Source organism: Caretta caretta, chromosome 1 (assembly GCF_965140235.1).
Source record: "Caretta caretta isolate rCarCar2 chromosome 1, rCarCar1.hap1, whole genome shotgun sequence".
NCBI classification, from domain to species: domain Eukaryota; kingdom Metazoa; phylum Chordata; order Testudines; family Cheloniidae; genus Caretta; species Caretta caretta.
In genome coordinates, this window is record NC_134206.1 from 216939038 (window position 1) to 216966535 (window position 27498).

The window sequence follows — 27498 nt, forward strand, 5'->3', positions numbered from 1 at the left end:
AGAGTGGGGGGTGGGGGGAAACTTTTGTAGTGATAATCAAGGTGGGCCATTTCCAGCAGTTGACAAGAATGTCTGAGGAACAGCGGGGGGGAATGGGGAATAGTTTTATTTTGTGTAATGACCCATCCACTCCCAGTCTTTATTCAAGCCTAAGTTAATTGTATCCAGTTTGCAAATTAATTCCAATTCAGCAGTCTCTCCTTGGAGTCTGTTTTTGAAATTTTTTTCTTGAAGAATTGCCACTTTTAGGTCTCTAATCGAGTGACTAAAGAGATTGAAGTGTTCTCCGACTGGTTTTTGAATGTTATAATTCTTGACGTCTGATTTGTGTCCATTTATTCTTTTACGTAGAGACTGTCCAGTTTGGCCAGTGTACATGGCAGAGGGGTATTGCTGGCACATGATGGTATATATCACATTGGTAGATGTGCAGGTGAATGAGCCTTTGATAGTGTGACTGATGTAATTAGGCCCTGTGATGGTGTCCCCTGAATAGATATGTGGACACAGTTGGCAACGGGCTTTGTTGCAAGGATAGGTTCCTGGGTTAATGGTTCTGTTGTGTGGTGTGTGGTTGCGGGTGAGTATTTGCTTCAGGTTGGGGGGCTGTCTGTAAGCAAGGACTGGCCTGTCTCCCAAATCTGTGAGAGTGATGGGTCATCCTTCAGGATAGGTTGTAGATCCCTGATGTTGTGTTGGAGAGGTTTTAGTTTGTGGCTGAAGGTGATGGCTCGTGGCGTTCTGTTATTTTCTTTGTTGGGACTGTCCTGTAGTAGGTAACTTCTGGGTACTCTTCTGGCTCTGTCAATCTCTGTCAATCCACCCCCACAAACATGATACAGTTCTGTGGTGACCTAGATTCCTATTTGCGATGTCTCCGACTCAAGGAATATTTCCAACACACCTCTGAACAACATACTAACCCACAGAGACCTTCCTACCAAGACTACAAAAAGAAGGATTCTGGGTGGACTCCTCCTGAAGGTCGAAACAACAGACGGGACTTCTACATAGAGTGCTTCCGCCAACGTGCACAGGCTGAAATTGTGGAAAAGCAGCATCACTTGCCCCATAACCTCAGCCATGCAGAACACAATGCCATCCACAGCCTCAGAAACAACTCTGACATCATAATCAAAAAGGCTGACAAAGGAGGTACTGTCGTCATCATGAATAGGTCGGAATCTGAACAATAGGCTGCTCGGCAGCTCTCCAACACCACTTTCTACAAGCCATTACCCTCTGATCCCACTGAGGGTTACCAAAAGAAACTACAGCATTTGCTCAAGAAACTCCCTGAAAAAGCACAAGAACAAATCCGCACAGACACACCCCTGGAGCCCCGACCTGGGGTATTCTATCTGCTACCCAAGATCCATAAACCTGGAAATCCTGGATGCCCCATCATCTCAGGCATTGGCACCCTGACAGCAGGATTGTCTGTAGACTCCCTCCTCAGGCCCCACGCTACCAGCACTCCCAGCTGTCTTCGAGACACCACTGACTTCCTGAGGAAATTACAATCCAGTGGAAATCTCCATGAAAACTCCATCCTGGCCTCTATGGATGTAGAAGCCCTCTACACCAACATTCCACACAAAGATGGACTACAAGCCATCAGGAACAGTATCCCTGATAATGTCACGGCAAACCTGGTGGCTGAACTTTGTGACTTTGTCCTCACCCTTAACTATTTCACATTTGGGAACAATGTATACCTTCAAATCAGCGGCACTGCCATGGATACCCGCATGGCCCCACAATATGCCAACATTTTTATGGCTGATTTAAAACAACACTTCCTCAGCTCTCGTCCCCTAATGCCCATACTCTACTTGCGCTACATTGATGACATCTTCATCATCTGGACCCATGGAAAAGATGCCCTTGAGGAATTCCACCATAATTTCAACAATTTCCATCCCACCATCAACCTCAGCCTGGACCAGTCCACACAAGAGATCCACTTCCTGGACACTACGGTGCTAATAAGCAATGGTCACATAAATACCACCCTATACCAGAAACCTACTGACTGCTATGCCTACCTACATGCCTCCAGCTTTCATCCAGACCACACCACACAATCCATTGTCTACAGCCAAGCTCTACGATACAACCACATTTGCTCCAACCCCTCAGACAGAGACAAACACCTACAAGATCTCTATCAAGCGTTCTTACAATGACAATACCCACCTTCTGAAGTGAAGAAACAGATTGACAGAGCCAGAAGAGTACCCAGAAGTTACCTACTACAGGACAGGCCCAACTAAGAAAATAACAGAACACCACTAGCCATCACCTTCAGACCCCAACTAAAACCTCTCCAAAGCATCATCAAGGATCTACAACCTATCCTGAAGGACGACCCATCACTCTCACAGATCTTGGGACTCAGGCCAGTCCTTGCTTACAGACAGCCCCCCAACCTGAAGCAAATACTCACCCACAACCACACACCACACAACAGAACAACTAACCCAGGAACCTATCCTTGCAACAAAGCCCGTTGCCAACTGTGTCCACATATCTATTCAGGAGACACCATCATAGGGCCTAATCACATCAGACACACTATCAAAGGCTCATTCACCTGCACATCTACCAATGTGATATATGCCATCATGGGCCAGCAATGCCCCTCTGCCATGTACATTGGCCAAACTGGACAGTCTCTACATAAAAGAATAAATGGACACAAATCAGACGTCAAGAATTATAACATTCAAAAACCAGTCGGAGAACACTTCAATCTCTTTGGTCACTCGATCTCAGACCTAAAAGTGGCAATTCTTCAAGAAAAAAACTTCAGAAACAGACTCCAAGGAGAGACTGCTGAATTGGAATTAATTTGCAAACTGGATATAATTAACTTAGGCTTGAATAAAGATTGGGAGTGGATGTGTCATTACACAAAGTGAAACTATTTCCCCGTGTTTATTCCGCTCCCCGCCTTCTCCCCCCCCCCCCCCCCGCTGTTCCTCAGACATTCTTGTCAACTGCTGGAAATGGCCCACCTTGATTATCACGACAAAAGGTTTCCCCCCTCCCCTCTGCTCTCCTGCTGGTAATAGCTCACCTTACCTGATCACTCTCATTACAATCTGTATGGTAACACCCATTGTTTCATGTTCTCTGTGTATATAAATCTCCCCACTGTATTTTCCACTGAATGCATCCAGTGAAGTGAGCAGTAGCTCATGAAAGCTTATGCTCAAATAAATTTGTTAGTCTCTAAGGTTCCACAAGTCCTCCTTTTCTTTTTTCAGACAGATAGGTTTCCACTCCACATTTATTCAATATTTCATACAATCATAGACTTTAAGGGCAGAAGGGACCACTATGATCGTCGAGTCTGACCTCCTGCACAATGCAGGACACAGAATCTCACCCTCCCACTCCTGTAACAAACCCCTGACGTATGTCTGAGCTATTGAAGTCCTCAACTCATGGTTTAAAGTCTTCAAGGTACAGAGAATCCTCCAGCAAGTGACCCGTGTCCCATGCTGCAAAGGAAGGTGAAAAAACCCCAGGGCCTCTGCCAATCTGCATTGGTGGAAAATTCCTTCCCGACCCCAAATATGGCGATCAGATAATCCCTGAGCATGTGGGCAGGACTCACCAGCCAGACACTCAGGAAAGAATTCTCTGTAGTAACTCAGATCCCACTCTATCTAGTGTCCCATCATAGGCCATTGGGCATATTTATCGCTAATAGTTAAAGATCAATTAATTGCCAAAATTAGGCTATCCCATCACACCATCCCCTCCATAAACTTATCAAGCTTAATCTTGAAGCCAGATATGTCTTTTGCCTCCACTGCTCCCCTTGGAAGGCTATTCCAGAACTTCACTCCTCTGATGGTTAGAAACCTTTGTCTAATTTCAAGTGTAAACTTCCTGATAGCCAGTTTATATCCATTTGTTCTTGTGTCCACCTTGGTACTGAGCTTAAATAATTCCTCTCCCTCCCTGGTATTTATCCCTCTGATATATTTATAGACAGAAATCATATCTCCCCTCAGCCTTCTTTTGGTTAGGCTAAACAGGCCAAGCGCTTTGAGTCTCCTTTCATAAGACAGGTTTTCCATTCCTCGGATCATCCTAGTAGCCCTTCTCTGTACCTGTTCCAGTTTGAATTCATCCTTCTTAAACATGGGAGACCAGAACTGCACACAATATTCCAGATGAGGTCTCAGCAGTGCCTTGTACTAACACCTCCTTATCTCTACTGGAAATACCTTGCCTGATGCATCCCAAGACCACATTAGCTTTTTTCACAGCCAGATCACATTGGCGGCTCATAGTCATCCTGTGATCAACCAATACTCTGAGGTCCTTCTCCTCCTCTGTTACTTCTAAGTGATGTGTCCCCAGTTTATAACAAAAATTCTTGTTGTTAACCCCTAAATGCATGGGCTTGCACTTTTCACTATTAAATTTCATCCTATTACTATTACTCCAGTTTACAAGATCATCCAGATCTTCCTGTATGATATCCTGGACACTCTCTGTATTGGCAATACCTCCCAGCTTTGTGTCATCCGCAAACTTTATGAGCACATTCCCACTTTTTGTGCCGAGGTCAGTAATAAAAAGAGTAAATAAGATTGGTCCCAAAACCGATATTTGAGGAACTCCACTGGTAATCTCCCTCCAGCCTGACAGTTCACCTTTCAGTATGACCCGTTGTAGTCTCCCCTTTAACCAGTTCCTTATCCACCTTTCAATTTTCATATTGATCCCCACCTTTTCCAATTTAACTAATAATTCCCCATGTGGAACTGTATCAAATGCCATACTGAAATCAAGGTAAATTAGATTCACTTCATTTCCATTGTCTAAAAAATCTGTTACTTTCTCAAAGAAGGAGATCAGGTTGGTTTGGCATGATCTACCTTTTGTAAAACCATGTTGTATTTTGTCCCAATTACCATTGACCTCAATGTCCTTAACTACTTTCTCCTTCAATTTTTTTCCAAGACCTTGCGTACTACAGATGTCAAAATAACAGGCCTGTAGTTGCCCGGATCACCTTTTTTCCCTTTGTTAAAAATAGAAACTATGTTAGCAATTCTCCAGTCATGCGGTACAACCCCTGAGTTTACAGATTCATTAAACATTCTTCCTAATGGGCTTGCAATTTCATGTGCCAGATCCTTTAATATTCTTGGATGGAGATTATCTGGGCCCTCCGATTTAGTCCCATTAAGCTGTTCAAGTTTGTCTTCTACCTCAGATGTGGTAATATCTACCTCCATATCCTCATTCCCATTTGTCATCCTACCATTATCCCTAAACTCCGCATTAGCCTCATTAAAGACTGAGGCAAAGTATTTGTTTAGATATTGGGCCGTGCCTAGATTATCTTTAACCTCCACTCCATCCTCAGCGTTTAGCAGTCCCACTTCTTCTTTCTTTGTTTTCTTCTTATTTATATAGTGTTATATAGTGTTATATTTCTTCTTATTTATATAGTGTTATATATATAACACTGGAATGCGTTACCTAGGGAGGTGGTAGAATCTCCTTCCTTAGAGGTTTTTAAGGTCAGGCTTGACAAAGCCCTGGCTGGGATGATTTAACTGGGAATTGGTCCTGCTTCGAGCAGGGGGTTGGACTAGATGACCTTCTGGGGTCCCTTCCAACCCTTATATTCTATGATTCTATGATTCTATGATATGGCTATAGAACCTTTTACTATTGGTTTTAATTCCCTTTGCAAGGTCCAACTCTACATGGCTTTTGGCCTTTTTCACTTTATCCCTACATGTTCTGACCTCAATAAGGTAGCTTTCCTTGCTGATCCCTCCCATCTTCCACTCCTTGTAGGCTTTCTGCTTTTTCTTAATCACCTCTGAGAAGCTTGCTCATCCAGCTTGGTCTACAAGTCCTGCCTGTGAATTTTTTCCCCTTTCTTGGGATGCAGGCTTCTGATAGTTTCTGCAACCTTGACTTGAAGTAATTCCAGGCCTCCTCTGCCTTTAAATCCACAAGTTCTTCAGTCCAGTCCCCTTCCCTAACTAATTTCCTTATTTTTTTTTAAAGTTAGCCCTTTTGAAACCAAAAACCCTAGTCGCTGATCTATTTTTGTTTATCCTTCCATTTAGTTTGAACTGAATTAGCTCATGGTCGCTCGAACCAAGGTTGTCCCCTACAACTATTTCTTCTATGAGGTCCTCACTACTCACCAAAACCAAATCTAAAATGGCATCCCCTCTTGTTGGTTCAGCAACTACTTGGTGAAGGAATCCATCAGCTATCGCATCTAGGAAAATCTGAGCCCTATTATTATTACTAGCACTTGTCCTCCAGGCTATATCTGGGAAGTTAAAGTCTCCCATGATCACACAATTCCCATTAGTATTTACCTCATTGAAAACATTAAAGAGGTCTCTATCCTTATCCAAATTGGATCCTGTAGCACACCCCAAGCACTATCCCAGGGGAGGCTCTAGTAGCTTTCTTCCCCAATGTGATTTTTGCCCAGACAGACTCTGTCTTATCCATTCCACCACTTCTTATTTCTTTACAGTCTACCTCATCATTGATATACAATGCTACTCCACCACCTTTGCCTTTATTTCTGTCTTTCCTAAACAGCACATACCCTTCAATACCCGTACTCCAGTCATGACTACTATTCCACCATGTTTCTGTTATCTCTATAATATCTGGTTTCACTTCCTGCACCAATAGCTCTAGTTCCTCCATTTGTTATCTAGGCTCCTCGCATTGGTGTACAAACATCTTAAATTTTTGCTGTTTGGCTTCTCTCACATTCTTTACCCAATTAGGCACAGACATTCTACCACCAGTATCACCTATTAGACTGGTATCTACACTACCTTTCCTCCTTATGTCCATTCTCCTGCCCATGGCTGTATCCTCTCTTACTTCGTTTTCTTCCCTCTCAATGTTAAAATCCGGCATGGAGATTACCTGGACATCTCCCAACCATCTCCCCCAAATTCCTAGTTTAAAGCTCTCTTAATCAGTTGTGCCAGCTTCCATCCTAGAAGTCTATTTCCTTCCCTACTCAGGTGAAGTCCTCTGTCCATGAATGCTCCCCAGTGGCCATACATCCCAAAGCCCTCCTTATAGCACCACTGCCTGAGCCATCTGTTGAGCATCATAATCTTGTCACACCTTAGTTGCCCTTCTCTAGGAACACGCAGAATCCCACTGAAGATCACCTGTGCCTCGATTTCCTTAAGTGAATTCCCCAGCCTGGCATAGTCTCCCTTGATACGTTCCAGCGAGAATCTAGCCGTATCATTTTTTCCCACATGGAGGACAATGAGTGGATTCTTTCCTGCTCCTGTTAGGATCCTCTTCAGCATCAGGTCCACATCCCGTATCTTAGCACCCGGCAGACAGCACACCCTTCTGTTCTCTGGATCAGCTCTGGTTACAGGCCTGTCTATTCTTCTCAGTAAGAAGTGCCCAATCACGTAGACCTGCCTTTTCCTGGTGATGGTGCAATTCTCCGGTCTATCTCCTGTTCCTTCTGGCTACAAGTCCTCTTGATTCCTATTGTCTTTTGCAATCCTCTGCAGCCCATCCTGTATCCTCCTGGGGATCATTTTTGGTTTTGTTATCTCCATTGACTCTTCCCCCCTTCCTATAGGATGAGCTGCTCTTCTCTTCTTCCTTGCCCTCCTTCAGTGACCACCTGCTGTGTCTCTTCTTCATTTTCCAACTCTGCAAACCTGTTCCTGAGCTCTGTTTCGCCTTCACTAGCCCATCTTTTCCTCTGCCTGGTTCTCGTAGTCACATGCTTCCACTGTCCACTTTCCTCACCCAGCAGTCTCCCCTCAGAGTTCTTTGGTCCTGCTTCCATCTGCAAGTCTGAGCTTTTCCCTTCAGCCTCCTCATGTCTTTGCTCCATCATCCGCTCGAACCCCCTTCTAAACTCAACCAGAGTTTCCACCTGCATCTCCAATCCTCAGATCTTTTCTTCCATCAGCTCTATCAGGTGGCACTTCATGCAGACAAAACTCTTTTCAGGTACCCCCTCCAGGATCATGTACATGCCGCAGCTTCCGTATCCAGTCATCTTCATTGTGTCTTCCACTTCTTGGGTCACTTCCCCTGCTGCCTCTGTATCTGTCATAGCCTTCCCACCTAAGTCCTGTTAGTCCAGGAAACACAAACCAAACCCCCACCACCAACAGCAAAACAAACCCACAACGAGCACCACAACACTGCCAGACCACCCCACACTCCCTTCACTAGCCAGTCTGTTCCTCTGCCGGGCTCTCCTGGTCTGCCCCCCAAACTCCCCTTGTAAACTCCCACTCAAACTCAGCTCTGTTTGCTAGCTCCTGTGCCGCTGCAGCTGTCTGCCTTGTAAATGCTTGTGCCTAATTCCCAGCCAGCTGGTCAGATTCCTCTGTACCCTCTGGATATTCTCCAAGTCCCCAAACCACAGTGACAGGCCCTCAAATTCAGGATTTACAAGCCCAGAGCTGCTGCCACAGAGACAAGAACAGGCCCAGTGGGAATGGGTGTGTGGCTGCAAGACTCCCACGTTTGGCTCCTCCCGTTATGCAAATAAGCTGGTCTCTGCACTTGTGCATTTCTGGTATAAAAATACTGGGGAATAAGGATGGTGCAACTCAGCCAGTTGCACCAGGATCACAAGAGACAGTGCGGCTGCAGGACTCACTTTACGCAGGAAACCCAGACTCAAGCCCAGAGACAGCTTGGCCCTGCTATATCCTTGCAACAGTGCCAAACCTGGCACAGAGTTTGAGAGGGGAGCCAATGCACCTCCATCTGCTGTGGGTTGCTCTAGCTCAGGGCCTCTTGAGGAGAGCATTTATGCCATATGTATTTGCTCAGGATGGGGGGGGGGGGGCTTTAGTAACTTTGTGGCCCCTTTGTGCTGCCATAGGTCATAGCTGGGGCCAAAATAGGTACAATCTAACCTAATCTTAACAAGTTGAGACTCAGGGCTCATTTCCTGTTGTCTCAGGGAACTCTGGGGAAATCTCCACAGCACTTGCCCCCACTGGCTCCTGTCCCAGCTCCAGCAGCCACAGGCAGGTCACCGTTGCTGCTGCAGCCCCGGGGAGACACTAGGATGTTGTACCCGGGCACGTACACAGCACAGACCTGCTAATGGGGCCACCCAACCCACCCCTAGCCCATGACAACTGTCCCAGCTGGCCCCTGTTGGCAGCCCAGAGGATGGTGCAGCGTGCTCATCCCCAGTCTGCCCAGGGGAACTCAGGGAGAGACTGGTTGGCTCTACGTGGACCAAGTGCAGCGCACGGTCCAGCTCTGAGTGCCCAGGAATGTCACACACTTTGGGTTCGTTGCCTTCTCCCTCATCTTACCTGCACAGATCACTCCAATATCATATTCATGCTTACAGTTGACTGAACCCCATCCTCCATGACTGCAGTCCCAGAGAGCTGATTCGTTACCATGGCAATTAACTCGATACAGCCAAGTTGGTCCAGATCCTTTTCCAAAGGGAGCTTTATTAAGGGCTTTAAGAGCAGAGCCACATCCCAGTTGCTTACAAACCACCACAGCACCTTTCATGTTCCAGTTACCACCACATGCTGTTCCCCACCGATCCTGGTGTTTAACCTCCACTCTCCCAGCACAGGGGCTGCCTCCATTCACCAGCCTCAGCTCATCAGCACCTTCAAACAGATACAGAGCAGAGTTACAGAGAGCACAAAGGCCCCCTCACTGTTGTTAATAACCCATCTGATCTGGATAGTATCTCACAGGGGCCCAGGGGTTTACTCCCTGCTCCACCAGGCAGGCCTATCACTGGGGAGGAAGCATGAGAGGTCTGCTCCCTTCTCAGCTCTCTGGCCTACTGGATGTTGAGTACCATCACTGTTGGGATATTTACAGCAGCAGTTTCCTGACAGTCTCCTCCCCTCCCTCACCAGGCCCACCCCCACCATCCATCGATCCTTCTCCCCACCCACACCCCAGAAAACATGCCCCACCCGCTATTGGGCACCAGCTCCTCCCTTCATGTGCAACCACCTGCAAAGGAGAACCAGCCATGTATTCTTAGTCCTCTCCTCTCCGAAACTGCTGCTCCCTCCTCAGTGCCCACATAGCTCATTTTCCTTACCACCTCAGCTCCCATCTCCCCCAAACCTCTGACCCACCAGTCTCAGATCATTAAATGTGTCCCATAAGGGTTACAGAGTGTGGGTCTCACCTGCGCCCCACATCACTGTCCTTTGGCTTTTCCCCTTGTGTGCACTTGACCTCTGCCAGACTGCTCCATGGGAGAGGACACTCCTGTCCCCACCTCTGGCACGAGACTGAGTCAGGGCATTAGACTTCAGAAACTCCTATCCCCTCAGCACCTCTCCCAAAGGGGTGAGTGACTCCTGTCTCTTGGGGGCAGAGAGCAGGAAATTACTCCAAAAACAGAAGTTTTCTTAAAACAAGATTGTTTAGAGATACAGAAAATCAGAGTAAAATAAAAGAAACAGTTTTGATAAGAAACCCCATGTGAAATTTTTGCAAAGCCCAGTGAGCTGGGCTCCCCTTGTATAATTACGGAGAAAAGAGCACGCGAGCTCACATCTCTTGAAAGCAATGTCCATGTTCTTACCCCCTTGTCAGGGACAAGCTGACACAGCCCCCCTATCACTGTGTCTCCAAGCCTCTGCTACCAGTCTCTTCCCATTGCTTTTTCTAGCCCTGCATGCTGTCCCTACCACATGCTAGAGTTCATCATCACATTACTGTGAGGTCACATCAGCATTTCCACAAAGCAATGTTTGACTAGGTGCCCTCTAGAGGAAAGGAATCAGTCCCTTGTCCTTCAGTACCCCCTGGGAAGTTCCCCCTACCCTCCTGTCCCCACGTCAAGCATTTCCAAGGGCACTTTGAGCTCCAAATCCTTAGACTCTCCTCACCAGTGAAGTGTGATTTGCATATCCATTGGTCTCCACTACTGGAGTTAGATCCCACCCTCAGGTTGGAGAATTTCTGTATCCAATTTCTGTATTAGTCTGGCAGTAGCATGGATTTGCCTCTTCTTAAATTCCTCTGCTCAATTTTCCCTTGCCATGAAATATAAATTACTAACAAACTCCAGCCCCATGGTCTCAGGAGCTCTTCCAACATCTGCCGTTAAAAGCCCTGTCGGTGGTGCTGCAGGGCTAACGCAGGCTAGTCCCTACCTGTCTTGGGGCACCACGCTGTGCCCCAGAAGCAGCCAGCAGATCTGGCTTCTAGGCCAGGGAGCCACGGGGCTCTGCGCACTGCACAAACACCGGCTCCGCACTCCCACGGTGCCTGCTGGTGAAAGCAGTGCATGCCGCTTGACGCCCCCCCTAGCCTAGGAACCGGACCTGCTGGAAGCTTCCGGGGTACAGCATGGAGCCAGGACAGGCAGGAAACCTGCCTTAGCCCCACTGCGCCGCTGACCAAGAACAGTCCGAAGTAAGCCTGAGCCCCATTCCCAAGCCCCAAACCCCTGCCCCAGCCCTGAGCCCTTGCAAACCCGGAGCCCCCTACTGCACCCGAAACCCTTCATCTCCAGCCTCACCCTGTAGACCTCATTCCTCCCACACCCCAACTCCCTGTCCCAGCCTGGAGCCAGCTCCTACAACCTGAACCTCTCATTTTGGCCACACCCCAGAGCCTGCACCCCCATGTAGAGCCCTCAACCCCTCCCACACCCCAACCCCCTGCCTCAGTCCCTCCCTCACTGGCTCATTCTGCCCCACCCTCACTCACAGTGAAAGTGAGTAAGGGTGGGGCAGAGCGAGCCAGTGAGGGAGGGGCAATGTAGTGAGAGGGAGGCGGGGCCTCAAAGAAGGGGCTGGTCTGTCTGTTTGTTTTTATGTGATTATTAAATTAGCAACCCTATCTAAAGTTGGTGTTTCTTCTGACCTTTCTCCTCTCTATGGGAATGCCTGTATCAGACTTGGGACAAAAAATATTTATTTGAATTTATTTAAAGGTTTTTCTGTGGTGCTTCATAGCATCCCCCTGGCAACCCCAGACAGAATGAGATTGTAGAGACATACTGTTGTTATTTTTTTTAACATGAAACCAAGAAGCAGAAGAGGGCAGAGAAACTTTTCACAGACCTAAGAACTCTAGCATCCACATGTAACTTTGGAGACATTAAAGGTTCCTTAAGCAGGGACAGAATCATTTGTGGGATACATGATTCCAGTTTACAGGAGTGATTGTTGAAAGAAATAGATCTAATCCTGAAGAAATGCCTCCAAATCGCAAGGACAGCTGAACTGTCCAGGGAAAAGATCAAAACAATTACAGCCACTAATGTAGAACAAGTACATAGGCTCAAACGAATGGAATCCAGGAAGCAGGAGAGAGACTGATTGAGAATGCAGACATTGTCCAATGCATATACTATGGAAAGCAACACAAAAGGCAGAAAGAAAAATGCTCAACCTATGGACAATGATTCAAGGGGACTGAGGAACAGAACTACTTTTTCTCCCAATGCCCCAGATACCCCTGCAAGAAAAAAAGGAGCAGTACATGCAGTAACGGAAGATGCAGAGACCTGCAATGGAGAAGGTATCTGCAATATGATTTTAGCAGATCCAAAGACTCTCAATGTACACACACTACCGAAGAAGGCTGCCAGCTATTCTACTGCCATATTTCAACTATGGTATTAATCCAATGGCCGGTTCAATTCCAACTGGATTGCAAAGCCAGCTACACCCTAGTGCCAGCAACACTGATAAGCACCCAAATTAGACTGGAAAAATGTGACCAACTGCTGGTGATGTACAGTAAAACCATTCTGAGGACAGTGGGCAAATGCAGGCTGTCAGTAAGAAATCCATGAAACAAGAGACATTATAGCTTGGAATTTATAGTTCTTGATACACCAGAATACCACCTACTGCTGGGCAGCAGGGCAGTGTGAGCCATGGATTTGATCACTGTACAACACTACATTATCCTCAACTTGAGAGAGGAGAGAGGACAGTCACCTGGGGCCCTGTGAAGCATTCTAACAGAATATAAGGACATATTTCAAGGAAATGGGCACCTAGAGGGCAAGCTCAAGTTTGAAATTGACCCCCATGCAGGGGCGGCTCTACCACTTTTGCCGCCCCAAGCAGTTGCCTCTGAATTGCCACCGCCGCAATAGCAGCAGAGCAGCCACCAAATTGCCACCGCGGGACATCAATTGCCGCCCCATTCTGGAAAGCAAGTGCCTGGAGCCAGCCCTGCCCCCATGTGTAGCCGGTGAGACTACCGAAATGCAGAGCTCTGTCAACTTTGGCATAACCAAGGAAGAAGAAACTGACAAGCCTAAAAAGAAGAGGTATCATTACTTGCAGATAGTGGAACAGCAGCCCAGCAGCTATGAAAAAACCTTTCGGTAAACTGAGGATCTGCATTGATTCAAAACCACATAACAATGGAGGACATACTACCCGATTTAACCAGGGCAAAAGCGCTCCTTGTTTGTGATGTGAAGAATAGATTCTGACATACTGAGCTAGATAAGACATCCAGGCACCTGACAACCTTTGCCATGTCTTTTGTCATGTACTACTGGGTACACATGCCTATGGACATCGGCCCAGCCCCAGAGGTGTTCCAATGTAAACTGAACCAGGTACAACAGGGACTTCCAAGCATCAAGATTGCAGCTGATGACATTCTTATTATAAGAGGAGACGTCAAGAAAGAAGCAACCCAGGACCATGATACCAAGCTGTGACAATTCCTAAACAAGTCCTGGGAGTGGAATATTCAGCTAAATGTAGACAAGTTGAAGCTGAGAAGAACTGAGGCTCCCTACAATGGACATATGTTGACTCCTGAGGGACTACAGCCATACCCTGAGAAATTGACAGCCGTTAAGGAAATGCCAGATCAAAGGATTGTGAAGGAAGTGTAGTGATTTAGAAGGATGGCCAACTACCTTTCGAGATTCTGAGCACCTCTATCAGAAGCCTGTAAACCCCTGACACAGTTAACACTAAAGTGACCGTATTTCCCTAAACTGATAACGGGATACAGGGCCTGGCCTGAGCCACTTGTCCCCCCCAGTATTCCTCTGTGCCCTCAATTGAACCTAATAGCAGAGATGGGGGAAAGAGGAATAGGTATGGGCTGGGATCTGGGCAGCAAAGCAGGGTGTGATTGTGTGAGTGTGTGTGAGTACTTTTGAGCTCGGAGCCATGAGATGAAGCTATTTGACTATGGTCCATCTAGTGGTGTGCTGCCCCTTTGGGGGCTGGGATAACAGAGGGGCAGGAAGGAGGCTCAGGGTAGAGGGAGGGACCAAGGAGACTCCAGATAGCAGCCCTGGGGAGATGTGGGGAGTCTGGGATGTGGCAGAAGTGAGGAACTGGAGGTGGACTGGGGAGGTAAAATGGCTGGTTGGTGGGGGAGGGGGGAGTGGAAAGGGCTCTGGGGACTGGTCCCAAAGGACAGGGAGTGGAGAGCACATGAAGCTGGGGTGGGGTGCATGAGTCTGGATTGTGGGCTGCGGTGGTGGGGCATGCTGCATTTGGTGCCCTGTATAAGTGTATTCTGCAGGACCCAGATGGCACTTATGAGACCAGTTGCCCAGTAGGGTGTGGGGCCCACTAGTCGTGTCTCTGTAGCCCGGCTGGCCCCGCCATCTCCACGGAAAGCAGACAAGAGTTTGAATTAGGGCCCCAATAGCACTGCCCTCTGATTGGGCTACAGAGTGAGCATGTGATACCCCATTGCTCTCTGATTGGAAGGGCAGGGTGTAGCAGAGATACATTGGCCGGGCTCCTGTGCGGCTTCCTAGTGGGGGGGTGGGGCATGGGCCTTTAGCTGCCCATGGGGGTGTATATGTGGCAACGTCCCCCCCAGACGTCACTGCTTCCCTACCCCCAAATGTTCTGTGCACCCCACTGTTTTGTCAAAATTGGGCATTTTTCCTGTTTGCTTTTGCCAACTGATGATACGCAGTTTTGCCAAAAAAGTTAGCGTGTCCGGGATAGGACTTAAAAAGGGCCCTGTCCCGGCCAAAATGGGACATATGGTCACCCTAGTTAACACACAATGATGTAGTGTGGCAATGGGCAGAGCAACAAGGCTAGGCATTTGAAAGAGTAAAGAAAATTATAAGTGAGGCACCAATCAAAAGCTACATTAATAGAGTTAAGGTTGCTTGGTGGTACGTTATCCCCTGGCAGAACTCTGAACTGAGCAAAACTCAACCAGGAAATGCAGTGTTAAGGTTTCCCATTCAACCTTAGCTCTGCCCTCTTTCAGCAATGCTCCAATATACCCTGTTAACACACAAAACTTTACCCTGCCAACCCCACAGTTGCTGAAATGTGCAAGCTCTTCACCTACTTTTACAACACACTCACTCACCCACAGGGTGCTAAAAATTAAGCACAAATTGCTTTAATTTTTGGGGGCATTCCCCTTTTGCAGAATTTCAGTTGTTCTTTATCTGTGAGGTCAGTACACATTTTCTGGTCAGCCATGAACATGCCAATTTCCTGATCAATATTCTTCCAACATTCATTAATAGGTTTGGTATTGTTGCTGTAGCAATGATTCAGATGCTCAGCCAAATCAGAGAAAGCTATTACAGCTCCTGGACACAAATCTCTGATGCGGTCCATACAACATATGAGATGTACCCAGGAATAAGGCCCAGATCATATCTGCCCATGTCAATCACCACAATGTCTGGTAAATCACAATCTCTTTAGTCAATGGTTAGATGCTGCAGACTGGGCAAAATGAGTAGTGTGTCCAGTTTTGGGGCCCCCATTACATAAAGCATGTGGACAAATTGGAGAGAGTCCAGAATAGGGCAACGAAAATGATCAGGGGGCTGGGGCACATGACTTACGAGGAGAGGCTGAGGGAACTGGGCTTGTTTAGTCTGCAGACGAGAAGAGTGAGGGGGGATTTGATAGCAGCCTTCAACTACCTGAAGGGGGGTTCCAAAGAGGATGGAGCTCAGCTGTTCTCAGTGGTGGCAGATGAGAGAACAAGGAGCAGTGGTCTCAAGTTGTAGTGGGGGAGGTCTAGGTTGGATATTAGGAAACACTAGTTCACTAGGAGGGTGGTGAAGCACTGGAATGGGTTATCTAGGGAGGTGGCGGAATCTCCATCCTTAGAGGTTTTGAAAGCCCAGCTTGACAAAGCCCTGGCTGGGATGATTTAGTTGGGGCCAGGGCCAGCTCTAGGCACCAGCTAAGGAAGCAGGTGCCTGGGGCAGCAAATCTGAAGGGGCAGTACTCCAGCCGTTCTTGGGGCGGCACTTGGATTCTTGGTGGCACTTCGGCGGCAGTTTCTTCATTTTTTCTTCTTCAGTGGCCGCTTTTTTTTTTTGCCTTTGCTTCGCCGCTTGGGGCAGCAAAAAAGATAGAGCCGGCCCTGGTTGGGGCTGCTCCTGCTTTGAGCAGGGGGTGGGACTAGGTGACCTCCTGAGATCCCTTCCAACCCTGATATTCTGTGAGTCGATGATCTCTCTCCACCTAGTCAACCTGTAGTCAGCAATCCCCATGTCATGTCGTGGTGTATTCACTGCTCTCCCACAAACCTTGTGATCCAGGAATTACCCAGAACCCACATGCTGACAATTTTGGCAATGCACTTATTTCTTTTCCCTCAACAGTCAAAGTACCTGCACTGTTGGTTCTAAGCCTCCATGCTGTGTATCTTTGGAACATCACATTAATCTACCCCGAGATAAGGAAGTAGCCACTTGCCCCCTTCCCTCCTCTCAGGATCCAGTAAAATACAAATTTTCTCAAGCAACCAATCCAAGGCTGGCTTATCACTTTTCCTTATTTTCCACGCCCAACACAGCCCACAACTTCTGTCTCTCTCTCCCTCTGCCTGTCCCCCCACCCCTTCACACAAAGACACAAAGTCCCCTGCCTCTGTTCCTCCGCACCAGATATAACAAAGCAAAGGAAACTGGCTCATAACTGAGTCACTTTAGCTCTTATGTGCTTGAATTTTAAAGCCCTTCAGCATTTAATGTTTTCAGTGCATTAAACTGCACAGCATTCTTTATACACAGGCTTTTCTGGGGATACTCCACGCAATAAGGGTAAATATCCCCAATAATATTAATCTGTATTAAGTCCAATATATCTCATGCAGGGTACAAAGGACGCCCATCGTAGCTAATGGGAGGCACACCAACCCTGTGGGGAGAATAGGGCCCCATGATTTCTTATGAAGCATTCGCTCATTCCATGTCAGTCTGGTTACCCAGGAATCCCAGCGTAATTCTCTGCTGTTTCCCTGTTATAAAGGTCAGTTTTATCATGAGATCAAACTCCAGCTAATTCTGTTTGAATTTCTTGGGAAGTTCAGGTACAAACCCCACATTAGCTGCTCCGGAAAATGTCCTTGCTCTGGAATCCTCAGCACCTACCCTCCGAGGCACAGAGACGTTGCAGAGCTATCTGCGATCTCTACATACCAGCTGTGATACCACGGTTCATCTCTAGCAAAATATTTGAGGTTTCCAAAATCTGACTTTCATCTTCAGCTTCACCTGTTCATACTGCAGCTACAGAACAGCAGCATCTCAGACTGCAGCAACTCACAGAAACAGGCTGCTACAGAACAGTTCAATGTCCTGACAAGTGCATCATTCAAACCCTGCTGAAGTTGGCCTGGCACGTTTGATGCACACAGGACAGCGGTGTTATTTTAAATGGCATGGAGTGTATATCTGGAATTATTCACAGGTTCCATACACAGGGACAGAGCTGGATGGGCGATGAGGCTGGAAGTCATAATATAGAAGCCCACTCTGCTTTTCTTCTGATTAGTTATCAGGAATTTCTAAGCACTGAAGCCATTAGTTCACCAAAAGGAACTCTGGGCTCACAGTGCAACAAGACTGGGGTATTTTATAAAGTACACACAGTCTGGGATTGGGTCAAATCTATGATTATTGCAAATATATAAACCTCCTCTCTCAGAATAACCAACGGGGAGATAATTACACACACATACATTTACTTAAAACCAATTGCCTGCTTTCCATTTGTTTCATTGATTTCTGGAATAAAACTCCATTTCTAGTGGATTCAAAACTCTCTTTCTAGTTCTTGTCTGCCCAACTCATGAAATAAATCAGGCACTTACCCATGGTGTCCTGAAGAAAGAGGAGAAGCCAAAGCAGCTGAGTGGAGAGATGTCCCTTCATTGCCAGACAGACTTGCTGTCCCCTCCTGACACTGCACTGGCTGCACCTAAGCACCTGCCAGGGCTCCTCTGTGTCTGACAAGTGACAACAAAGCAGTGGAAGGGAAATATATAGATTCAGAGGCTGGCATCAGCTGCCAGAAGGAACCAATAGAAACAATATTCACCTTTTTAGACATTATCAGAGGGTTTATCTAAAACTTTATGCAGCTAAAACATCCAATACAATTCTAAAACTCTGGCTGTGACCATATATGAGTGATGAGTCCGCTTCTGATGTCATGTTCGCTTCAGTCTCGGATCATCATGCAACCGCCCTCCTTGGCGTAGGGCAGAACAGTGTGAAAAATGATTCTTTTTAGGTGAAAAAAAGTGAACCTTGAATGCTGCTCATCTGATTAATTAATTAAGAAAACAAATGTAGGGAAAGAAAAAAACCTCTAAAATTGAACCCCACAGAGCTGTATGTGTCCAACTGTAGCCATTCATTATAACCACAGAGCTGGGATGTGACCACTGGGGTCAGATGTACCCAGAGGAGAAGGGACCAATCCCTGCTCCCCTTGTGGAACCCAGACTGCTCAGGGCTTCCTGAATGGCAGTGGTACATTAGTGGTAGGAGTGTGTCATGGAGCTTCCTTCTTCAGTAGTGACCATCAGTGGCATCACAGTCTCAGAGGGCTTCCTGTTCACCAAGTTAGAGCTTGTTCTTAACACTGACTGACTAGGTTCTGAGTGACCATCTCGCATACCATAGTGTAGGTAGCAACCCACTCCAGGACTCTCTGCCCAGGCCAGTGCTAGGCCTGCCCTGTGTGGTAACTCCAGGCAGCACAGGCTGAATTAGTCAGTCTGGGAACTAGAGAGAATCGCAGGGTCCTGGCCATTTCCGTCCGTCTGAATAGAGAATCTCCACAATAGTCCCTGCAGCTGAAACCCGTCTCTTCTCTACAGCGAAGAGCAGCACATCAGCCATAGGACACAAGCTTCCCAGGAGACAGCAGCAAGTTAACCAGGAGAACAACATAGCCGATGTCCAGTGGAAAATCAGCCGGGGGAGTGAACAATCAAAGGTAAAATCCAGCCTGAAGGAGCCATGTGTAGGTGTGTGTTAGAACAGGCCTAACAGAGGCATTTAGAATGGAATTTGAAATCAGCCCATCGCAGCAATTGTGGTACCAAACAGAAAGGCGGCCTTGCAGGAAACAGCTCTAACGCAGGCATCTCTGGCACTTTGCCACCCCTACCTCATGAAGGCCAAACTGCCACAGTGTGAGCTCCTTGGTCATGAACAACAGGGTGTTTCCCCAGCTAGACGCCATCTTGGTGAGCGGCGAGAACTCTGACTCAGCACAGGAAGTTCTCTCTCATCTGTCCAGAGAGCGGCAAAGACCAGGAACCATGCGGCAGCTACCCCAGCTCTGCCTTAACTACAGTCCTTGTCAGCGGCTCGCCGTGCAAGGGCCAGTAGAGCACAGTGCAGCCCCTGACCCTGAATAACCAGAACACAGGTCAGAGAATTGAAGAACTGACTGATAATGGAAGAAGGTGCTGGCAACGTTACCGGGCGGGGGGGTGAGCTCTCCTTGACACAGCTCTGGTTGGTTTTTCTGCCCCAGGAAGTGAACAAGTGGGGCAGGCTGCCAATCAAAGGCTCAAATTCACTAGGTGCTAGGATTTCAGAGTAACAGCCGTGTTAGTCTGTATTCGCAAAAAGAAAGGGAGTACTTGTGGCACCTTAGAGACTAACCAATTTATTTGAGCATAAGCTTTCGTGAGCTACAGCTCGCTTCATCAGATGCATACTGTGGAAAGTACAGAAGACGTTTCTATACACACAAACCATGAAAAAATGAGTGATTATCACTACAAAAGGTTTTCTCTCCCCCCACTCCACTCTCCTGCTGGTAATAGCATATGTAAAATGATCACTCTCCTTACAAGGTGTATTGTAAGGTGGTTGGAAGTTCTCATGTTTTCTGGAGACTGGGCCCCACCTCATCGAAATCCCATCACCAGGAGCAGTTTGCCAACCTGGCAGTGCTGTGACAGGTGCTCCAAGGTCATCCCCTTCAGAACAGGTGTCTTGGGTGGGTTCTGCAGCTCCCCCTGCAAGAGCACAGGGCCATGCTGTGAATGGGGGTGACTATGTCATGTGGCTGATCCCACGAGCAAGGCGGAAACAGCCAGGCGAGGATTGTTGCTCAGTGAGTGCAGAGAAAGGGCTGGGAAAGTCCTGGGGCAGATCTCTGTTCAGAGTCTCGTGTCTGGAGTGGGGCCAGCAGAGCTCCCTGCCCGAGGGAAGCTGGAGCAGAAGCCCGAGAAGTGAGCAGGTGAGCCTCTGGCTGGGAGATGAGAGGACGGGGATCAGAAGTCTGGACATGAGGGGTAACTCTGGAGATCTCAGAAAGAGCCTTGTGGGCTGGTGAGGTCCTGCCCCTGTGTAGCTGGGAGGGGTTTGATGAAGCAGGTGGGAGAGCACTGCTTTGGAGGTGAAGAAGGGGATACAGTTCAGTGGTGTAACTGCCCCAAGGAAGGGGACATTAACTGCCCCCTCTGGGGTATGAGTACTTATGGAACTGACAGAGGGGAAACAGAGGCAGGATGGCCACATTTCCTCACCATGGGGGCCACTGCACCCTGTGCTACTACTGATCTGGGGTTAGAAGTTGGGGGAGAAGTCCTGAAACTTCCTAAATCCCACTGCCAGAAAGCAAAGAATATCCATAGGGTCCTGCTACTCGGCTTTCATGACTTACACTGAGTTTAGAGTATGACTTAAACCAGGAAGTGTATTGGCTTTGCCCCACATGGAGAATGCATGTGTGTATGTTGGGGGTGGGGAGAGTAATAAAAATTTTGCTTCTGTTCCTGTGACAAGCTGCTATAACCATTTCCTGTTGTTTCAATTTCCTATTTAGTCCTATAGAGTGATATATTTTACTACTTGCCTTGATTTGCTCCCCCCCAGGTGGAGAAGAAGCTTTCCCAAAGGCCCTGTTAGTCTCGGTTTATTTCACAGTATGGAAAACGCCAAGGGGATCAGTATGGAGTCCCCATGAGAGACAGGCACAGTGTGGGGTCCGTGCTTTGCTCCCAGCCTGCTCAATCTGAGAGGAAGGCAGGGAAACTCCTCCCATTTGAAGGTGCAGACCACAGAAAGGAGAACTGGACCATCTCCCCAACACTCACAGCGCAGGAGGGCCAGGGTGCAGGAGGCTGAGGGAATGCAGCAGCACCACCTTCATTGTGACCCCTGAGACGTTCCTATGCTTGACTCCTCGTTTTTGGTCTCTGCTGCTCATGGGGGAGCAACTGAGGCTGGAGGGGGCAGATCCTCTCCCTCTGACACCATCACCCCATATCCTTCAGTGATTTCACTGCATAAGAAACTCCCACCAGGTGCAGGGCTCAGTACAAGAGCCGAGCTGGAACTTCTGAGTCCATTTCTTATTTGGTAGTTCCAAACTCCTGGCCAGGAATCTGGAGGGCCATGGTCTCCAGGACATCGCAGCACTCTGGCGGGAGTCAGTCCCAATTCTCTCTCAATCATAGTGTAGTGCGGGGAGGGGACACATAGTGCCAGTAGTTCTCAGTTTGGCTCAGGCCTGGCTGTGTCATGCTGCAAAACCCAGCTGGGAGGCTGAAGCAGCAGGATCTTTCCTGATGGAATGGAACTATCAGCCTCAGTACAGTACAGGGGAACATGAGCAGCGGGGGACAGCAGAGCAGCACACAGCAGGAGTTTGCCTGGGATTGGTGAGTATCCGAGTGCTGGGAGGGCAGTGTGAGAGCCTGAGCGAGTGCCTGATTGGCTGGTAGCCTGCAGGGGGCGGGCACTGGGGCTGTCTGTTTGTTGTTTCAGGGGAGCCTGGCTGTTTAAAAATAGCCAGAGCTTTGGGAACCAGCTGAGCAGCGGGGGACAGCAGAGCAGCACACAGCAGGAGTTTGCCTGGGAGTTCGCCTGGAGTGAGCCCAGTGGGTAGTCTTGCCAACTTCTCTGAGGAAGCTCATAGTAAGAAGGTGATATGGAAGGGGGGGGGGGTTCAGCTGTTGTGACCTGCACTGGATGTGCCATGTTTGTCTTTCTTCCACAGGACAGAAGCGACTTTGTGTGTACAAAGTGCAAGCTGGTCTCCATATTGGAAGAGAAGATTGAAGGTCTGGAGCAACAGATAATGACCCTGTGTTGCATACGAGAAACGGAGGATTTTCTGGACAAAAGTCAGGATATGCTTCTACGGGCACAAAGCTCTAAAGATTTAGAGCAGGTTGCACAGTGGGGCCAAGAGGCCAGTGAAGAAGCTTGGCAACATGTGACCTCCAGAAGAAGAAGGGAGAATGTCCGACTTCCAGCAACGCAGACACAGGTAACTAACCGCTTTCATGTTCTCTCCACAGGTACCATTGCAGAGAGTGGACCAGATGATATGTCTGGGGGGAGAAAGCAGAAGGAGACTCCACTGGTTGGAAGGCATGAGATGCACTGTCCTGAGATGGGGGGGTTCCATGACCACCACTCACAAGAGAAGGAGGTGGGTGGTGGTGGTCGGGGACTCTCTACTCCGGGGGACTGAGTCATCTATCTGCCGCCCTGACCGGGAAAACCGAGAAGTCTGCTGCTTGCCGGGGGCTAAGATTCACGATGTGACGGAGAGACTGCCAAGACTCATCAAGCCCTCGGATCGCTCCCCCTTCCTGATTCTCCACGTGGGCACCAATGATACTGTCAAGAATGACCTTGAGCGGATCACTGCGGACTACGTGGCTCTGGGAAGAAGGATAAAGGAGTTTGAGGCGCAAGTGGTGTTCTCGTCCATCCTCCCCGTAGAAGGAAAAGGCCTGGGTAGGGACCGTCGAATCGTGGAAGTCAACGAATGGCTACGCAGGTGGTGTTGGAGAGAAGGCTTTGGATTCTTTGACCAAGGGATGGTGTTTCATGAAGGAGGAGTGCTAGGCAGAGATGGGCTCCACCTTACGAAGAGAGGGAAGAGCATCTTTGCGAGCAGGCTGGCTAACCTAGTGAGGAGGGCTTTAAACTAGGTTCACCGGGGGAAGGAGACCAAAGCCCTGAGGTAAGTGGGAAAGCGGGATACCAGGAGGAACCACAGGCAGGAATGTCTGTGAGGGGAGGGCTCCTGCCTCATAATGAGAATGAGGGGTGATCAGCAGGTTATCTCAAGTGCTTATATACGAATGCACAAAGCCTTGGAAACAAGCAGGGAGAACTGGAGGTCCTGGTGATGTCAAGGCATTATGACATGATTGGAATAACAGAGACTTGGTGGGATAACTGACATGACTGGAATACTGTCCATGGATGGTTATAAACTGTTCAGGAAGGACAGGCAGGGCAGAAAAGGTGGGGGAGTAGCACTGTATGTAAGGGAGCAGTATGACTGCTCAGAGCTCTGGTACAAAACTGCAGAAAAACCTGAGTGTCTCTGGATTAAGTTTAGAAGTGTGAGCAACAGGAGTGATGTAGTGGTGGGAGTCTGCTATAGACCACCAGACCAGGGGGATGAGGCTTTCTTCCGGCAGCTCGCAGAACCTACTAGATCGCACGCCCTGGTTCTCATGGGTGACTTTAATTTTTCCTGATATCTGCTGGGAGAGCAATACAGCGGTGCATAGACAATCCAGGAAGTTTTTGGAAAGCATAGGGGACAATTTCCTGGTGCAAGTGCTAGAGGAGCCATCTGGGGGGGAGCTTTTCTTGACCTGCTGCTCACAGACTGGGAAGAATTAGTAGGAGAAGCAAAAGTGGATGGGAATCTGGGAGGCAGTGACCATGAGTTGGTTGAGTTCAGGATCCTGACACAGGGAAGAAAGGTAAGCAGCAGGATACGGACCCTGGACTTCAGGAAAGCAGACTTCGACTCCCTCAGGGAACGGATGGGTAGGATCCCCTGGGGGACTAACATGAAGGGAAAGGAGTCCAGGAGAGCTGGCTGTATTTCAAGGAATCCCTGTTGAGGTTACAGGGACAAACCATCCCGATGTGTCAAAAGAATACTAAATATGGCAGGCGACCAGCTTGGCTTAATGGTGAAATCCTAGCGGATCTTAAACATAAAAAAGAAGCTTACAAGAAGTGGAAGGTTGGACATATGACCAGGGAAGAGTATAAAAATATTGCTCGGGCATGTAGGAATGAAATTAGGAGGGCCAAATCGCACCTGCAGCTGCAGCTAGCGAGAGATGTTAAGAGTAAAAAGAAGGGTTTCTTCAGGTATCTTGGCAACAAGAAGAAAGCCAAGGAAAGTGTGGGCCCCTTAATGAATGAGGGAGGCCCCTTAATGAATGAGGGAGGGATGTGGAAAAAGCTAAGGTACTCAATGCTTATTTTGCCTCTGTCTTCACTAACAAGGTCAGCTCCCAGACTGCTGTGCTGGGCATCACAACATGGGGAATAGATGTCCAGCCCTCTGTTGAGAAAGAGGTGGTGAGGGACTATTTAGAAAAGCTGGACGTGCACAAGTCCATGGGGCCGGACGAGTTGCATCCGAGAGTGCTAAAGGAACTGGCGACTGTGATTGCAGAGCCATTGGCCATTATCTTTGAAAACTCGTGGCGAACGGGGGAAGTCCCGGATGACTGGAAAAAGGCTAATGTAGTGCCAATCTTTAAAAAAGGGAAGAAGGAGGATCCTGGGAACTAAGGGCCAGTCAGCCTCACTTCAGTCCCCAGAAAAATCATGGAACAGGTCCTCAAAGAATCAATCCTGAAGCACTTACATGAGAGGAAAGTGATCAGGAACAGTCAGCATGGATTCACCAAGGGAAGGTCATGCCTGACTAATCTAATCGCCTTCTATGATGAGATTACTGGTTCTGTGGATGAAGGGAAAGCAGTGGATGTATTGTATCTTGACTTTAGCAAAGCTTTTGACACGGTCTCCCACAGTATTCTTGTCAGCAAGTTAAAGAAGTACGGGCTGGATGAATGGACTATAAGGTGGGTAGAAAGTTGGCTAGATTGTCGGGCTCAACGGGTAGTGATCAATGGCTCCATGTCTAGTTGGCAGCCGGTGTCAAGTGGAGTGCCCCAGGGGTCGGTCCTGGGGCTGGTTTTGTTCAATATCTTCATAAATGATCTGGAGGATGGTGTGGATTGCACTCTCAGCAAATTTGTGGATGATACTAAACTGGGAGGAGTGGTAGATATGCTGGAGGGCAGGGATAGGATACAGAGGGACCTAGACAAATTGAAGGATTGGGCCAAAAGAAATCTGATGAGGTTCAATAAGGATAAGTGCAGGGTCCTGCACTTAGGACGGAAGAACCCAATGCACAGCTACAGACTAGGGACCGAATAGCTAGGCAGCAGTTCTGCGGAAAAGGACCTAGGGGTGACAGTGGACGAGAAGCTGGATATGAGTCAGCAGTGTGCCCTTGTTGCCAAGAAGGCCAATGGCATTTTGGGATGTATAAGTAGGGGCATAGCGAGCAGATCGAGGGACGTGATCATCCCCCTCTATTCGACATTGGTGAGGCCTCATCTGGAGTACTGTGTCCAGTTTTGGGCCCCACACTACAAGAAGGATGTGGATAAATTGGAAAGAGTCCAGCGAAGGGCAACAAAAATGATAAGGGGTCTGGAACACATGACTTATGAGGAGAGGCTGAGGGAACTGGGATTGCTTAGTCTGCAGAAGAGAAGAATGAGGGGGGATTTGATAGCTGCTTTCAACTACCTGAGAGGTGGTTCCAGAGAAGATGGTTCCAGACTATTCTCAGTGGTGGAAGAGGACAGGACAAGGAGTAATGGTCTCAAGTTGCAGTGGGGGAGGTTTAGGTTGGATATTAGGAAAAACTTTTTCACTAGGAGGGTGGTGAAACACTGGAATGCGTTGCCTAGGGTGGTGGTGGAATCTCCTTCCTTAGAAGTTTTTAAGGTCAGGCTTGACAAAGCCCTGGCTGGGATGATTTAATTGGGGATTGGTCCTGCTTTTGAGCAGGGGGTTGGACTAGATGACCTCCTGAGGTCCCTTCCAACCCTGATATTCTAGGATTCTATGGTCATGATCCTGCCCTCCCACTCTGGGAACAGGGGCCATGATGAGAGGGCAATGTAGGAAAGCAGCCTCAGTGGCTTCCCGGGTCACACACTCCCGTTGGTGCACTGCTTCTGCTCTTATAGCCTGGAACCGCCTGACCCGGCTCTCAGTTGAGCATTCAGTATCAGTGTGAGGCAAACCCACAGCCAGACCAAGGCTGCTCACTCAGCTGCACTGACTCACCGCAGGCCATTTGGTGCAGAGCAGGTCCACTGCTCTATCTGCGCATTTATCTTTCCCCCACTGATCCCTGCACGCTTAGGAACAGGGTTGCTCTCAAGAGCAGGGGGGCTGACAGTTTGCGGAGGTGAGGGGAGTCTCTCCGGTGCATTTCCCTACAGGAGAGGTCACTGGTGATCAACCAAACTGATCCTGTCCATGCTCTGGAACAGGCTCAACATCCTGACCCCGTCCCGGGCACCCTGGCTGGTCTACAGAATAAAATATTGGAGTTCTTCTGGCCAGGGTTGTGCTGGGTCTCTCCAGGTGTACTGAGCCTCTCCCCGGAGGAGGAAAGACAGGGTCTGCTCTTCCTCTGCAGTCAGGTCCATTTCTTCCACCTCCAGGCCCTGCACAGGCTCCTTTCTGGTGCAGTTAATCCGGCATAGAGCATGCTAGCGCATGCCTTTCTCTGACCCCTCCGAGATCTCCCATGTAATTGACAGCTCTTCTATCTTCACCTAAGGGTTCTCCCGTGAGACCTCTCTGAGCGGCTGGTCTTTTACCAGGACCTCCTCGGGACCTAGAAGCTATTCTTTGCAACCAGGTCCATGGCCGCCGCTGCTACAAAGTCACTACCTAGGTGTGCAGGTGGCAGAGTCCCCCTCGGTACACCAGAGGCTGGTCCCAGCTGGTGCAACTAGGATCCCCTGGACTATGACCGGATGGACTGGGTGGACCCCTATGGTGCTCCACCAGCGCTTGGGGTTCTCCACCCCACACATTTCTCATTGCGTCCTCCAGGGGGTGCGGTCAGCCCTACCACCCACCTCTTGTGTTTTCCTTGAGTGGGTCCTGTGGCAAGGTTCTCCATGTCTGCCCCTCACCCATGGCGCTTGGGACCTCACCGCTGGCCCCCTGCCCCGCGAGTATCCCAGGCCACCCCCTATGTGAGATGGCTGTGAGATATGCAACTAATCTGTCTCCAAACAGCACCCAGAAAACAACTATGCACTCATGCTCCTCTCCCTTCATTTCCTCAACCTTGTGTCCTGCCTTGACAGCAAGAGGTGGGAGTGACGGGTTCCCCCCAGGGTTCCACCTGGAAC

At 48.6% G+C, this 27498-nt stretch overlaps 1 protein-coding gene across 1 annotated transcript in view; it reads right to left on the bottom strand.

Annotated features, from left to right (window-relative positions):
- The window catches only part of LOC142069400 (antigen WC1.1-like), a 68806-nt gene extending 50576 nt beyond the window's left edge, over positions 1-18230 (bottom strand). The window contains exons 1-2 of the mRNA XM_075120310.1: positions 18112-18230; positions 9348-9662 (exon numbers count right to left, since the gene is read on the bottom strand). Coding sequence (XP_074976411.1) covers positions 9348-9662; positions 18112-18172 — 376 coding nt within the window. The 5' untranslated portion in view covers positions 18173-18230. The remainder of the gene's footprint in view (positions 1-9347; positions 9663-18111) is intronic.
- Positions 18231-27498: the final 9268 nt, after the last annotated feature.